The 15300-nt window shown below is 40.2% G+C and overlaps 1 protein-coding gene across 5 annotated transcripts in view; it reads right to left on the reverse strand.

Annotated features, from left to right (window-relative positions):
• ATF7IP (activating transcription factor 7 interacting protein) overlaps positions 1-15300 on the reverse strand; it is a 331366-nt gene that overhangs the window by 152923 nt on the left and 163143 nt on the right. For 4 of the 5 annotated variants that reach the window (XM_029590340.1, XM_029590343.1, XM_029590342.1 and 1 more), the window contains exon 2: positions 3596-5286. In XM_029590340.1, coding sequence (XP_029446200.1) covers positions 3596-5279 — 1684 coding nt within the window. In that variant the 5' untranslated portion in view covers positions 5280-5286. Of the gene's footprint in view, positions 1-3595; positions 5287-6335; positions 6493-15300 lie in introns of all 5 variants that reach the window. The other variant, XM_029590341.1, reaches the window with a different exon arrangement.

Here is a 15300-nt window from a genome sequence, read left to right on the forward strand (position 1 = left end):
GGGAGTTCATTTTGAAATTCTCTCATAAGATATGTTTGTTGAGGAGCCATATCTCCAGGATCGGTCACAATCCCCCCAACTTCCTGGGAATGAGGAAGTACTTAGAATGGAAACCCTGAGAGGATTTATTTTATTTACTTGATTTTCTATACCGATGTTGGTATTTACCTTCACAACGGTTTACAGTTTCTTTGTAACTAAAACAATAAATACAATAAAAATTTTAAACAAAGTAAATATTTCTAAAAATAAAAATATCTTGTGAAATTATATAAATGAATCAAATCATAAAATTAATGTTAGAAAATAAAATAATAAATACTCAGATTAATACATAACCATTTAAAGCATAAAAAAAACAATTTAAAAGAAAGCATACAAATATAAAAAATACAAAATTACTGGCTGACATCTAATTGGAAAGCTTGTGCAAAGAGTCATGTTTTTAGTGCTTTCTTAAACACTTTCAAATTTCTGGAGTCTTAATTCCACAGGTAACATATTCCAAAGTCCTGGATCAGCTAATGAAACAGCCCTTTCCCTAACAGAGGTAAGTTTGGCAGTAGCAATAGAGGGAATTGTAAGAAGGCCTTTACCTGCTGAGCACAAGTTTCATTGTGGAGAGTATATGCGTATAACTGCACTCATCCAGTCAATGTGTTCTGCATAGATTGCTTTATGTATCAAGCATAAGGTTTTGAATTTAATTCTGTACTCGACAGGTAACCAATGTAGTGCTAAAAGAACAGGGGTGATGTGATCTCTTTTATCAGTACCAGAGAGGAGTCTAGCGGCGGAATTTTGTAAAACTTGCAGTGGCCTAAGTGATGAGTGTAGGAGACCAAGAAATAAGGAATTGCAATAATCTAAACTGGTGAAGCTTGAAGAACAGTTCTAAATTCGTCATGATTCAGAGGCTTTAGGCATCTAAGAATTAACAGTTTATGGTACCCTTCTTGTATCTTTATGGAAATGTGCTTTTTTAGAGTGAGTTCAGGATCAAGCCAAATGCCTAAGTCTCTAACTCTGTTCCCAAAGGTAATAGTGATGTTTTCCATATTGAAAACTTTGCACTGGTCGGATGGAGTCAATTTACATTCTAATAGCATGATTTCAGTTTTTTCAAAATTGAGACTGAGTTTCATTTGTTTTAACAGTTTTATAATATTTAGATAAATATTGGTAATTTTAAAGGTTTTTTGGATGGAGTCATTTATTGGTATAATGATTTGAATATTGTCTGCATAGATTATAATAATTGGGCTGTAGACCTGAAAGCAGTTGACAAAGAGGCAACATGTATACATTGAACAAAGTAGCCAATAGGGAAGATCCCTGGGGTACTCCTATTTCAAGTGGATAAATTTTAGAATATGTATTATTAATGAAAACCTGATATGATCTATTACGTAGACATGAGGAGAACCATTCTAATGTTTTATCTTTAAGACCAATTTCTGAGAGTCTGTTTATCAGGATGTTGTGATTAACTGTCATAAGCTGCTGACAGGTCAAGAAGAATTAATAGATAGCGTTGTCCCTGATCAAAACCTGCATGATGCTTAGAGACTGTATCTCTAGATGAATCAGTGGGAAATGACAAGGATCCAGATGAGGCAACGAACAATGTGGAAGGGATAGGGACCAGAAGAAATGCAACCATTATCCTTGTTACATAATGCTAAGGACCCAAGAGGCCCTGATTATTTGATGCCACTGGTCCAGAAAATGCTGAATTTGAACCACTACTGGAAGGGAAGAAAGAGGATTGGTCGACATTATCAAACATTTGCACAATTGTGTGTTTTTTGGCTGACAGCATTCCCTTTATATAGGTCTGGCCAGAAGTTGCTGCTGACGCTGTACCGGAAGAAGTGGAAGCCAGTATTGCTGAAAATGACAATATGGCTTTCTGTGAAAGTAAAGAATTTTACAAACAGTACCAAAGTCATGATTGAGCAGGTTGCTCTGGAGCCAGGGAAAGGGATTGTACCACTACATTCTGGTTTTATTTGCGAGACTGTTTTTCAAAGCTTCTCTCTGAAGAATCCACTGCAATACCATCTGATCATCCGCTGAATCTTCTGGAGCATTCTTTTCCTCTGGAAGACCTCACATATGCTAAATGTGTTGACAGGTTGACAGCGGCACTATGTATTCATGTCCATAAGGATAAAGATCCATGAACAGAACTCCTAAGTCTGTTCAAGATTCTGGATACATCAGCTGAACCTGCCGCTTAACCAGTTCATTACATTCTTAAGGCATTGCTCTTGACATTGTGGGAGATGCCATATCTTGCCCTTCAATATCTAGAAAGCTGGACCTCAAATTTCAAGTCCAGAGGTCCTCCCAGTTTTGATGTGGTACATTTGTTATACCAATCTGTTATTGTGGCGTTAGCTATGAAAAAAAGCAAAAAAAGACCCGCATTTATTCCAGTTCTTCATCTGGAACTTCTAGACAAATTCAGCAAAGAAGCATTCCAGAGCACCATGCTCTCTGCCTGCTTTACGTTCTGAAAGAATTTCTTACTATTAAAGATCCAAGGTCTGGGACTCGCATCCTGGAAGTACCAGTGAGCTTTGGGCTTCTTGCCCCTTTTCAGGGCAGATTTAACCACCACAGATTAATGTGGTAACTAGACTTTATTGAAACCTGGTGTTCTATAAACATAGGAGATAATTTTCAAAGGAGTTACACATGTAAATGTAACATAATATTGTAACAATTTTCAAAAGCCCCAGCCCTTGGGTAGTCAGCTTTAGAGGGAGAAATCGTTCCCAACAGCCCCTCTCCCAGAAGACTGCTTCCAATTCATAAGGGGGAGCAAGGTCAGTGTAGAGACTGGTCTTTTGGTTTTCACTTTTGGAGAATGAAGAGCTGATTTTTGTTGTTACTCTGCTTGGAGCCAGGACCTATTTTGACCTAGCTTGTTTTGGGACCATATTATTTACAATGCCTCCCTGATCTGTTAGATCTACCTCCTTTTTTTTTTTTTTGGGGGGGGGGGGGGGGCAGTAACAGAGACCAACTTCACATCTAGATTATTCCTGCCCAACTGGAATAACTTACTCCTTCACATCACAAAGGGTAAGTCCTACTCCAGGATCCTGAGCAGAGGACACATTCTCAGTGAGAAGGAATTCAATGAAAGAAACCAGTTTGAACACAGATGTAATTGGGAACAGCTTTTTTCTACTTGATTGGACATTTATTGATTCTGCAGAAATCATAGAAAAATGTAATTTTAACACCTAAACTATGTCCTGCCTGTTCTCCATAGGCACCATCATAGTAAAGTCACAGTAACATACATACACGAGAGGGGGATTCCACTTACTTGCCTGGGCCCTGAAGGACATCCTTCCTTCCATACCCCCCCCCCCAAACCGAAAGAACCCACCCCCAGTGCAGCAAAGAATGAGAGTGAATAATTTGGATTGAACCCAGGGTTGTACAGTTTTGCTTTTTATAGCTCCATCCAGATTAGGCCCATCCACTGAACTGGGGTTACACATGAACAGACTTTAACTAAACAAACTATATACTTCAATATTAATCAGAATTAAAATTATTAGAGAAAATCTCTAACCTTGGGAGTTAGATTCTTTTGGCACCAGCACTTCAGCATCTTCTTCTACAGCGCAGGGTTCTTCCTCATCAGAGAGGACCAAGAAGGCTTCTGTTGGCAAACTCTCAACACCCTCTTGTTTGGATGGTGAACCCAGACTGTTTTCAATTTTGTTCTCCAACTCTCGGCTTACTTCATCTCCTGAAAGAAGAGAAACTTTGGGGAAAGAATTCAGTTCATCTCCCACTGGTGCCAACTTTTCCAAAATTGGAATAATTTCATCTGTTTCCATAGAGTCCGGACTTTCTAAGCTGCATCCGCTTAGCAGATTTACTGGCGATTTATCAGCGCTGGTTTCTGGAAAGTCTATTGATTTCTCTTCCTCATCCTTTGGATCCTGGTCAATTTCCATACTACTAGAAATGGCCTCTTCTCCAATATCAGCATCAAGACTTATTTCCTCCACTACTTCCAATTTCTCTTTTTTCTCCTCCTGTGTTTCTTTTAACATCTCCTGCTCATCTTCTTCCTTCATTTCTTCCCTTTTCTCCCCTTTCTCCTCCATGGCCTCCAAAATTCCCAGTGTACCTTTTTCCTTCTCCATTTCCTGTGCTATTCCCAGCTTTTCCTCTTCCTTAGTTAGGCCTACAACTTTTAATATTTCTTCTTCTCTTTCCTCCTTTTTTTCCTCTCTAACTTCTTCATCCTTTATTTCTTCAGCTACATCTCTCTCCTCTTTTTCCACATTTATCACCTTCAGTTTTTCCTCTTCCTTCACTATCTCCTTTTCTTCTTTCTCCTCTTTTTCTAGCATACTACCTTCCTTCTCCTGCCTTTCCTCTTTCTCTGATTCTTCCTTTATCTGTCCTTCATCCATTTGCTTTTCTTTCACAATCCCCTTTTCCTCTTCCTTTTCCATTTCTATAAGTACCCCTATTTCATCTTCCTTTTGCATTTCATTATCTACTCCCTTTTCTTCTCTCCCTTGTCCTTCCTCCATAAGTCCTTTCACCTTATCATTCACTTCAACCATCTTTTCCCCCTCCTCCTCTACCATCTTTTCCTCTTCCAACTCTTGCAGTTCTTCCTCCAAATGAAAATCAGAATGTAGATCTAAATTGTGAAATTCAGAAGGAGGCAGATTCGAACTAGCATTCAATTCCATTTTGTCTTCTAAAAAATCCTCTCTAATTTTACTTCCTAACAAGACCTCTGTTTTTCTTTGATCCATAATCTTGTTTTCTATCACATTTTCCACCTGACTATCATTGTTACTGATATCAAAAACCTGGTTGTCTGCCTCAGTAGATGTTGCAATCTCTTGCTCTTGTTCACAAATTACATTTTCCAGGGATAGTAGTTCAAGACTTGGATTCAGATCTCTATCTTGGTCACAATTTTGACTGTCTGTACTTATATCCGCACTGCCAGGAATTTCTATAAAGTCTTCCTTCTTTTCTTCAAGTTCAAGGCAAACATCTATGCCATTCAATTCTGCTTTATCCTCCATGCAATCTGTGTCATTTAAAGGAGAATTTATATCAGAATCTCCATTCTCATGTTTGCCATTTAACAGTTTAACGTCACTGGTTTTCAGTAAGCCTTCTTTTACTTTATATACTGCTTCCAGTTGTTGACGATCACTTGCTCTCATTGTTTTACGAGCCTTGAAGATCTTTTTCTGAGGTTCCTCTGTATTCTCCATCTTGAACCTTAAAATAGAATAAAAAATAAAACCGTGTAAACATTTAACATGAAAAGTCATTCAACAACTTAGAAAATCTGTTGTCCTTGATAAGACAAAATACAATGAATTGCAAATATATTTAACAATTATTACAGCAATCTATTACTGCTTTACGTATGTTCTACAACTCCAAAACAGCTGCTTAAGATGCCAGAAATATGATGCAACATTCTGGAATTCAATTTTTTTAATGGAAAATTTAACATCCTAAATGTAAAAAAAAAAAAGGGATACAGAAAAGGAAAGAAACAAACTGCAGGAACAAAATATGAGGGCTTACAGAAGACTGAATTTCCAATCAAGAGCTAGTATGTTATGGAATAGCTTCACAGAAAAAAAAAATAGGATCATATATTAATAGCAAATACAGTACAGTCAAAATATTCAGAAAATAGGAAAAATATCACCACCTTGGGCATTTTTCATTACCACAGAATACTTGAGCCTTGGTCTCATGCTTCTTAAAATTACTAAAAAAAATTCCTTGATTTTTATTTTTTTTTAAATCTCAAAATGTGTGTTAGATTCTAAGGACTGGGGTTTGTTTTTTTTTTCATAACATGCTAATCAACAAGTTCATTATGCCAGTTCTTCGCTGACAGTCTGATTAATTGTCCAACTCTAATAATGAAGACACATCACAGTTGTGCTGCAGGAATACCTGGAAAGACAGAAACTGAAAAAGAACAGTAAGAAACAGCTCAATCCCATGGACAAAACTGCTATATTAAGAAATAATAAACCCAGCTCAGAGAAATTAGGGTGGTTATTTGTATTAAATTCTGAGGAAACCTCATAAATTGCCTTGGGAGGCTATACGCTCTTGAGCACAGCTCTAAAAGTGCTTCTGAAGGATACATGCTCTTGTGCACAGCTTTAGAATGCTCGCTCTTAAGCATAGCTCTAAGAGAGACTGGAGTTTTAATCTTTGTTAACCCAGAGCTTTAGAAGCTATCTTATGTTCAGGTTGAAATCCACTTTAAAGCAAAGACTGGTAATAAGAATTTATGTTACCAATCTTTAGTTCACAATGAGATGATGCCAGGCACATTTAGGGGATATCTTATGCTGTCTGTGTGCTATCCATCCGACATCGCAATGTTTCAGAAGACAATTCTTCTTCAGGGAGACATGATGTGCATGACGCCGGCAACTTGTGACTAGTGTGAACCTGAAAAAATATGAAAAAACAACCCTTTTGATGATGAAGGTGGAACAAGTCTTGTGTAGACACCTACTTGATTTCAATGATTAAAACTCCAGTCTCTCTTAGAGCTGTGCTTAAGAGCGAGCATTCTAAAGCTGTGCTCAAGAGCGTATAGCCTCCAGAGGCAATTTATGAGGTTTCCCCTGAGTTTAATACAAATAACCACCCTAATTTCTCTGAGCTGGATTTATTACAATATTGATATTTATCAGTGTCTAGCAGTTGTTGGATATTCATTTTTTTATATTAAAAAGTAATGCATGCTTTCATGTCCTCTAGTACAAGCAGTTATAGTGCACTCAATGAAGAGGTATCCCATTAAAGTACTCACTTCTTGCAGACAGTGCAGAATATAGCAACTATACTTCTTATAAATTATACCACGGTAGAATTTTTCAGCAGCCATGTAGCAGACACTTCAATATATCATTAGTAACAACTTAAAGTAGAGATAGTAAAACTCTACAGTTTGAACAACCAACATTCCATCTAGTGCATTTTAAGGGTATTAAAGAAAGCTCTTCTTTATTTATTTAAAGGCTTTTATATACCAATGTTCATGTAAAAGTACATATTGCGTCAGTTTACAGAGAACCAAAGTCAGAATTACAATGAACATAAGGGATACATCGAACATAGCGTACAAAATAAGGATTGTAGGGCACCAAAGTTAGTATTACATCAAAACATAATAATAAGTATTGAATCAAAAAACATAAGAACATAAAATTTCACCTGTAAACAAGTAGACAATTGGGCATTTGCCACAGAAGTTCTCACCCGAGACCAAGGTCTGAGAGTAATCTAGCACAAGATAGAGTAATGAATGAATAACTGAGGGTAGCAATCAATGCTGTGGTATTGGGGCTGTAAAGCCTTTAGGTAAAGGCTTTTGTGAAAAGCCAAGTCTTGAGCTTTTTCTTGAACGTCCGCAGACAAGGTTCTAGGCAAAGGTCCGTGGGGAGAGCGTTCCAGTGTGTGGGACCGGCTGTCGAGAAGGCGCGTTTCATGAGCAATGACTTTGCGGGGGGTGCATAAAGGGTGCCTAAGTACCTTGTTCTAATAGGTCTGGATGATGAGTGATGACGCAGAGAGCAGTTTAATTCGAGTGAGGTTTGGAAGTGAATGGTCTTATGGATCATAGTTAGGACTTTGTACAGAATTCTAGGTTTAATGGGGAGCCAATGTAGGTTCTTAAGAATGGGTGTGATGTGTTCTCTGCTGGAATTGGTTAAGATCCTGCAACAGAATTCTGTAACATTTGTAGTGGTCTGGTGGTGATAGCTGGAAGGCTGATTAGCAGAGAGTTGCAGTAATCTATTTTTGAGAATAAGATTGCTTGGAGAACTGTTCGAAAGTCTTGAAAATGGAAGAGAGGTTTCAGCTTTTTTAAAATATGTAGTTTGTGAAAACATTCTTTTGTTGTATTATTGATGAATTTTTTTAGGTTCAGCCAGTTGCCTATAATTACTGAGGTCTCTTACATGTGTGGTGGGGGTCGTTTGAGGTGAGGTGAGGTTGTTAACCGCCTGAGCATTGTCATCATGAGTGATAAGTAGTTCAGTTTTTAAAGTGTTGAGTACTAAGTTAAGGCTGGTGAGGAGGGTGTTTATGGACTGTAGACAGCTGTTCCAGAAACTGAGGGTATTAGAGATTGATTCTGTGACTGGTATCAGTATCTGGACATCATCAGCGTAGATGAAGTGCGTAACCTTTAGATTTGTGAGAAGTTGACAGAGGGGGAGAAGATAAATGTTAAATAAGGTGAGGGAGAGAGAGGATCCTTGAGGTACTCAGAGTGTGGACTTGACGGGGTGAGAATCTTTGTTGCTAATTCTAACTTTGAAGTTCCTATTGTCGAGGAATGACTTGAACCAGTCAAGGGCTGTTCCTGATATACCGATGTCTGAGAGACGGTTGATGAGGATGGAGTGCTTCACCATGTCGAATGCTGCAGATATATCGAGAAGTGTCAAAAGGTAGGGGGTCTTTTTTTCAAGGCCCGTGAGGACGCTGTCTGTCAGTGAGATTAGAAGGAATTCCGTATTGAGAGATTTGCGGAATCTGAATTGGGCTGGAGCTAGAATCTTGTGTTCCTCTAGGTATTCCGAGAGTTGTTTGTTAACTACTTTCTCCATGAGTATGGCGACAAAAGGTAGATTACCGATGGGGCGAAAATTGGCTGGGTCCATTGGGTTCAGGTTGGGCTTCATGAGTAGTGGTTTGAGGGTGGCTAGTTTCAGAGCATCCGGTACTAATCCTTGAGCTAGCGAGCAGTTGATAATCTCTGCTAGTGGCTTAAAGATGGTGAGCAGTAGTTTAGAAGGAATGGAGTCCGGAGGTGGAGGTGAGAGAGAACACTGATGCCATATTACCTCAAAATCTGATTTTCCAACTTTGGTGCTGGCTGAGCTCTACTCTGGAGCCTGGGACTGTAGCGGTGAAGGACTTCCGTACCGCTGACGTCATAGGGGCGGGACTTCCTGAACTTTAAAACTCGATGCTTTACGGCGCGTCGACGTCACTGGCGCGTCGCCAAAGGGGCGCACGGCTTTGTTTCAGCTTTCCCCGGATCAATTAAAGAATTATTGAAATTTCCAAAGGTTCCAGGAGAGCATATATTTTAAATGTGAGTACAAAATTTAATCTCATCTCACCCCGAGGCCTCCTCTCATGAAGCTATTGATGTGAAATTGAGTATTGGGCTGGAAGGACAGGGCCCGTTGTGATCTATTGTCTGATTCTTAAGTTAATGCCACACACTAAGCGGAAGGCAAAGGTCAGGGAGATGTCTACATCATCCCCTGTACTTGTTGCCTCCCAACCTCGGATACCTGCCTTCTTTCCCCCAAAAACAGGGTTAGAACCGGTGGTACAGGTCGCTGGAGGCGGCAGTGAGCTAATGCCAACCTCTATGACCGAAACAACTTTGAGCCCCGGTGCCCCAAGTACTCCCCCTCCACCTCTACAAATTTCCTCTGATTTTTTAAAGATACAAGATGATTTACAAAAGAATGGAGAAGGAACCTCAGTTACACAGGGGAGAATGGAATTGGAAAACCCGGAAAGTTTATTATTGCATTTGGAGAAACCAGTTGAAATAACTATGGATACACTTTGGGAGGCTATAAAGGCTTTGGAGCTTGCAGTGGTAAATCTCACAAAGTTGACAATGGATTCAAACCAACGATTTAAGAATATTGATGTATCTATGATTAACATCCAAGCTAAAACTCAGCAATCAGCGAAGAGACTTCTCTGATTGCAAGTAAGGAGAATAGTGGACTAATGTCTGAAGTTCACTAACTCGTCTTGCTGAAGTTATCGCAACCAGGAACAATACTTTCCATGTTAGAAATGTCATGGTGGTGGTTTGAATTGGCTCAAAAGGCAGAAGCATACGTTTTTCCAGTTCCCGGTTGATATCCAAGGAACCGCAGGTTTTGAAACCAGGGGATGGACTCTTAGGGCCCCTCTCATGAAACAAGACACCAGTGGATGTGTCGAGATTGAGTTTCCCTGTGTGGAAGGATGATACGCTGCTATGGCACTGAAGTGCACTCTAATGGATGACACCGCAAGGCTGGAGGAGTATAACAGATGCAGATATTGCAACAGTTGCTCTGGGGAACAGTCAAATGGATCTACGTCTACTGTTGCACACCAGTGAAGGTACTTATGCCACTTACTGGCATAATTCTTCCTTGTGGACAATTTTCTGCCCGATATTAGAATATCCTGAATCTCAGTAGGGAAGAGGGAGATGACTTAACTCCTCTTTCAAGTTCCAAGCCTTCAGGTATAGAGGAGTGCAGCGGATGAAGGAGTGTGCCCTCTTCTTGTAACAGTAGGTCCGCCCTGTTTCTAAGGAGATTGGCGGTTGAGTTGAGAGTTGTACGAGATAGGCATGCCACGGTTATCTGGGCCACGCTGGAGCAATGAGGATGAGATCAGATTCCTTGTGATGCATTTTTGGATCTCACAACCTATTATAGGTATTGGTGGGTATGCATTAAACAGGGAATTAGGAATGCAAATGGAAGATGAAATTTAATGTGGATAACTGCAAGGTGATGCATATAGGGAAAAATAACCCATGCTATAGTTACAAAATTTTAGGTTCCATATTAGGTGCTACCACCCAAGAAAGATCTAGGCGTCATAGTGGATAACACATTGAAATCGTCGGTTCAGTGTGCTGCGGCAGTCAAAAAAGCAAACAGAATGTTGGGAATTATTAGAAAGGGAATGGTGAATAAAATGGCCTCTGTTGAAAACAGGATGCTGGGCTTGATGGACCCTTGGTCTGACCCAGCATGGCAATTTCTTATGTATCGCTCCATGGTGAGACCACACCTTGAATACTGTGTACAATTCTGGTCACATCTCAAAAAAGATATAGTTGCAATGGAGAAGTTACAGAGAAGGGCGACCAAAATGATAAGGGGAATAGAACAGCTCCCCTATGAGGAAAGACTAAAGAGGTTAGAACTTTTCAGCTTGGAGAAGGGACGGCTGAGGGGGGATATGATAGAGGTGTTTAAAATCATGAGAGGTCTAGAACGGGTAGATGTGAATTGGTTATTTACTCCTTCAGATAACAGAAAGACTAGGGGCCACATTTAAAACTAATCAAAAAGTTCTTTTTCACTCAATGCACAATTAAACTCTGGAATTTGTTGCCAGAGGATGTGGTTATTACAGGAGGATGTGCTTAGTGCAGGAGAAGTCCATTAACGGCTATTAATCAAGTTTACTTAGGGAATAGCCACTGCTATTAATTGCATCAGTAGCATGGGATTTTCTTAGTGTTTGGATAATTGCCAGGTTCTTTTTGCCTGGTTTGGCATCTGTTGGAATCAGGATGCTGGGCTTGATGGATCCTTGGTCTGACCCAGCATGGCAATTTCTTATGTTCTTATGTGTTTAAAAAAGGATTGGATAAGTTCTTGGAGGAGAAGCCCATTGCCTGCTATTAATTAAGTTGACTTAGAAAATAGCCACTGCCATTACTAGCAACAGTAACATGGAACAGACTTAGTTTTTGAGTACTTGTCAGGTTCTATATCCAGGATGGGTCTCATCCTCTCTGATTTCTTGCAGATAAGAAAATACCAAGATTATTTAGTTATTTGATTTATATTACACTTTTTGTCACTTCAAAGCGGATTACATTCAAGTATATTCACCATACCCTGAAAGTGAGATTTGCTCTATTTGAAAGAAACTTCGAAATGTCCTGGCAGTTGTGCTGACTGACCTTTTCAATGCTTTACAGTCTGGAGTAGTTCTGGAGGACTGAGGGTGGGTATGGTTTCTATTCATAAAAATGTAAGTAAAGAAAAGGCTAGAACTACAGGCTAGTTAGTCAGACCTCTGTGATGTGCAAACTAATGGAATTGCTTCTAAAACAGAGGATAGTACAATTTTTGGAATCCAATGGATTGCAAGATCCGAGGCAGCATGTTTTTAAACACAGTTAAATCTTGCCAAACGAATTTGATCAACTTTGATTGGGTGACCAGAGAGCTGGATCAAGGGAGAGCGCTAAATGTAGTGAACTTGGATTTCAGCCATGCCTTGGATACTGTTAAGTATAGAAGACTTATAAATTGTGCGCCCTTTGTATGTATCCTATAGTAATTGACTGGGTTAGAAACTGGCTGAATGGGACACCAGGAAGGTGTGGAAAACCTGAGGGACCTAGCAAAACTTGAGGAATGGTCTAAGCAAGATTTGGCAGCTAAGATTTAATGCTAAAAAATGCAGAGTAATGCATTTAGGATGCAAAAACCCAAGGGAAAAGTACAGTATTGGAAGTGAAATTCTTCTTAACACAAAGGAAAAGCAGTATCTAAGAGCAATTGTATCTGATGATCTTAAGGTGACCAATCAGGTGAATAAAGCAACGGTAAAAACCAGAAAGATGCTTGGCTGCTTAGAGAGATGAATGGTCAGCAGAAAAAGGGAGATGATACTGCCCCTATATAGGTCCCTGGTGAGACCTCACTTGAAATACTGTGTACAAGTCTGGAGACAGCAACTTCAAAAGGATATAAACAGGAAGGAGTCAGTACAGAGGATGGCTACTAAAATGGTCAGTGGTCTTCATTCTAAAGCATACGTAGATAGACAAAGAACTAAAACATGTATACCCTAGAGGAAAGGTGAGATAGGGGAGATGTGATAGAGATATTCAAATATCTCAAACATTTCCATGCACAGCAGGTGAGTACTTTTTAATGGAAAGGTGGATCTAGAACGAGGGGTCATGAGATGAGGTGGAAAAGGAGTAGACTTGGAAGTAATCATAGAAAATATTTCTTTACAGAAGGGGTGGTGGATGAATGGAACAGCCTCCCAGTGGAAGTGGTGGAGACAAAAGCAGTATTTGAATTCAAAAAAGCATGGGATAAATACAGGGGGTCTCTAAGAAAGTGAAGAGAATTATGATAAATTAATTGGATGGATCATACATTCTTTTTCTGTTTCTATATGAAGTAGCATGTCTACTTCAAGGCAAAGTTGGACTGAGTGAGCCGGATTTGAAATGAAGGCCAAATAGCAGTGTTTCACTGGCGAATGAAAGAAATACAAGAGATAACCACACTCTACAATCTTTAGCATCCTTCTGTTTCTGCTGATTTCTTTTCCTTGTGGAGACACACTATTGGATCACTCTCCTAACAGAGATAATGGGGAGGGAGACCTAACTTCCATCAAAAACTAGAACACACTTTTGCCTGGAGCTGCTGGATAGTTTTGGTTGATGTTGCTCTCTTGGACATACTCTGGCTGGCAGCTGCTGTTATGACAGTGCAGGCAGGGCCCAATGTCATTGATAAGCGTGGAAGGGGCATCACTGAAAATATGCCCTCTTATAGAAAAAACCATGCATCTGACCACAGGGCTGATTGATAGCAGTTGTCAGTGACTGTAGTACTAGGTGCCGTTCCTTAATTTGCGCTACTGTTTCCCTAACTTTGTTCCCCAAAGAGGCTGTTTCCATAAAATGGAATAGCTACCAATTTGTTGTGGACATCTTCCTGTAAGCTGCTAGCCCATTACCATGCCATCCTTTTGGCTCCAATTGCTGCAGCGGAACCCCAGGGCTGCCATACTGAATGATCCACAGCTGGAACAAATGAGATGCTATTCACATTCCTCTGCACCCTGGAATACTTGACAACAGGCTGTATGGTCTTCATTGTGAGATTCCATGACAGCTCTTATTTTGTTAATAATGTAATGTAAGTATTGCACCAAATAAAGCTGGTGACTAGCTAACCGGGCATTATACATCAAGCTTTGGAAGAACTTCTTCCCAAAGATATCCAGAAGTCCTGGATCCTTCTTGGGAGGAGTGTTAGAGAAGACTCTTGATTACTTTGCCTTCTTCAGGGCAAACTCTACCACCACTGATAGGTATGAGGGTTTGAGTAGAACCAACTCATAACTGTCACTTTCTGCACTCTATACTTAAGATACAACTTTCTTGCCACTGCTTACTCTTGACTGGATTTTCCCACATTCTTGTTTGCAGATAGCACAGAATATGATGAACCAGGAGGGCCACTGGCTCAGAGGAAGTATGTCAAAAGACTCCCGTTTAAGGGCTCTTAATCTTTCATACACGGACCCCGATAACTTTCCCCAGTTTAATTGAGGAACTTAAAGTAGAAGAGATTTTCTAGTGGACGGAAATTTTCTGGCAGATCTGGTAATGGGTCCAAAGCGATACTCGTGGAACCCTCTTCTGAATCCATCAGTAGAGGAATACTTGCACAAGACCACAATGGAGGACAGAGGTGAATATGGTGAAGACCTTGATTTGAGAGGAGTGCCATCTAGCAGGTCCCTCTGATGATGGAGAAGATCCTGATACAAGGTATAGATCCATTTCTTAAGAACTAACCCCAAGAGTGAAAAGCATCAGAAGGAGCTCCTGCACCAAGGCAGAAGTAGATAAGGAGTACATCTAGCTTGAGACAGGATTGACTGTGACACTCCCACTTTATGACCAGCTAAGGAAACAAAGACACTCTTGATCAGCTCCATCTGATCTGCAGGCTGATATACCCCCTGGATCTGTGCTGATGATACATCCTCTTCCAAAACAAATACAAGGTTATCACTGTGGGATGCCTCCTCCAAGCTCCATGCTTTTATCACTGTGGAAAGTAACGTCTGCACCATTAACAAAAAGGAAACTTGAAATGTATCTCCTTCTGGTCATCATGCTGCCATCAGTATAGTATGCATTGATGTAGAGCCGTGTGCTGCTTCTGCATCAAGAAGGATCCATATATCAATAATGCCAGGTCTTTTTGTGTCAATTGTGTTAATGGTGCTGATGCTCTCTGATTCAAGGACGCTGGTGTAGCATGCACAGATGGCACTAATGGCCCCGATGCTCCATGCTGATGGCACTGACCACACCAGGTCCCTTGGTTTCAAATGCACCACAGCACCAGGCTCGTGTGCTTCACTGAAGAGACAGAGATTGCTTCCAACCAGTGCATTGGGGTCACACCCTGTGGCATTGAGGAAACCTACCCCTTTTTACCTGAAGTTCTGTAGTGATCAGAAGCTTGACCCCCAAGCTGCATGGGCAGAGGGGGAGGAACCTCAGAAGTGGAGGCTTTAGCTAACTTTGCCCAACAAGAAAGAGGACGTTTACATCGGATCTCTCTTATGTTGTAAGGTCAATTCCTCTGTGTTCTGGGAGACGTATGGTCACAAAAATAACAATCGGCAGAGTTAGAAAAGAGA

Source organism: Rhinatrema bivittatum, chromosome 2 (assembly GCF_901001135.1).
Source record: "Rhinatrema bivittatum chromosome 2, aRhiBiv1.1, whole genome shotgun sequence".
NCBI lineage: Eukaryota > Metazoa > Chordata > Amphibia > Gymnophiona > Rhinatrematidae > Rhinatrema > Rhinatrema bivittatum.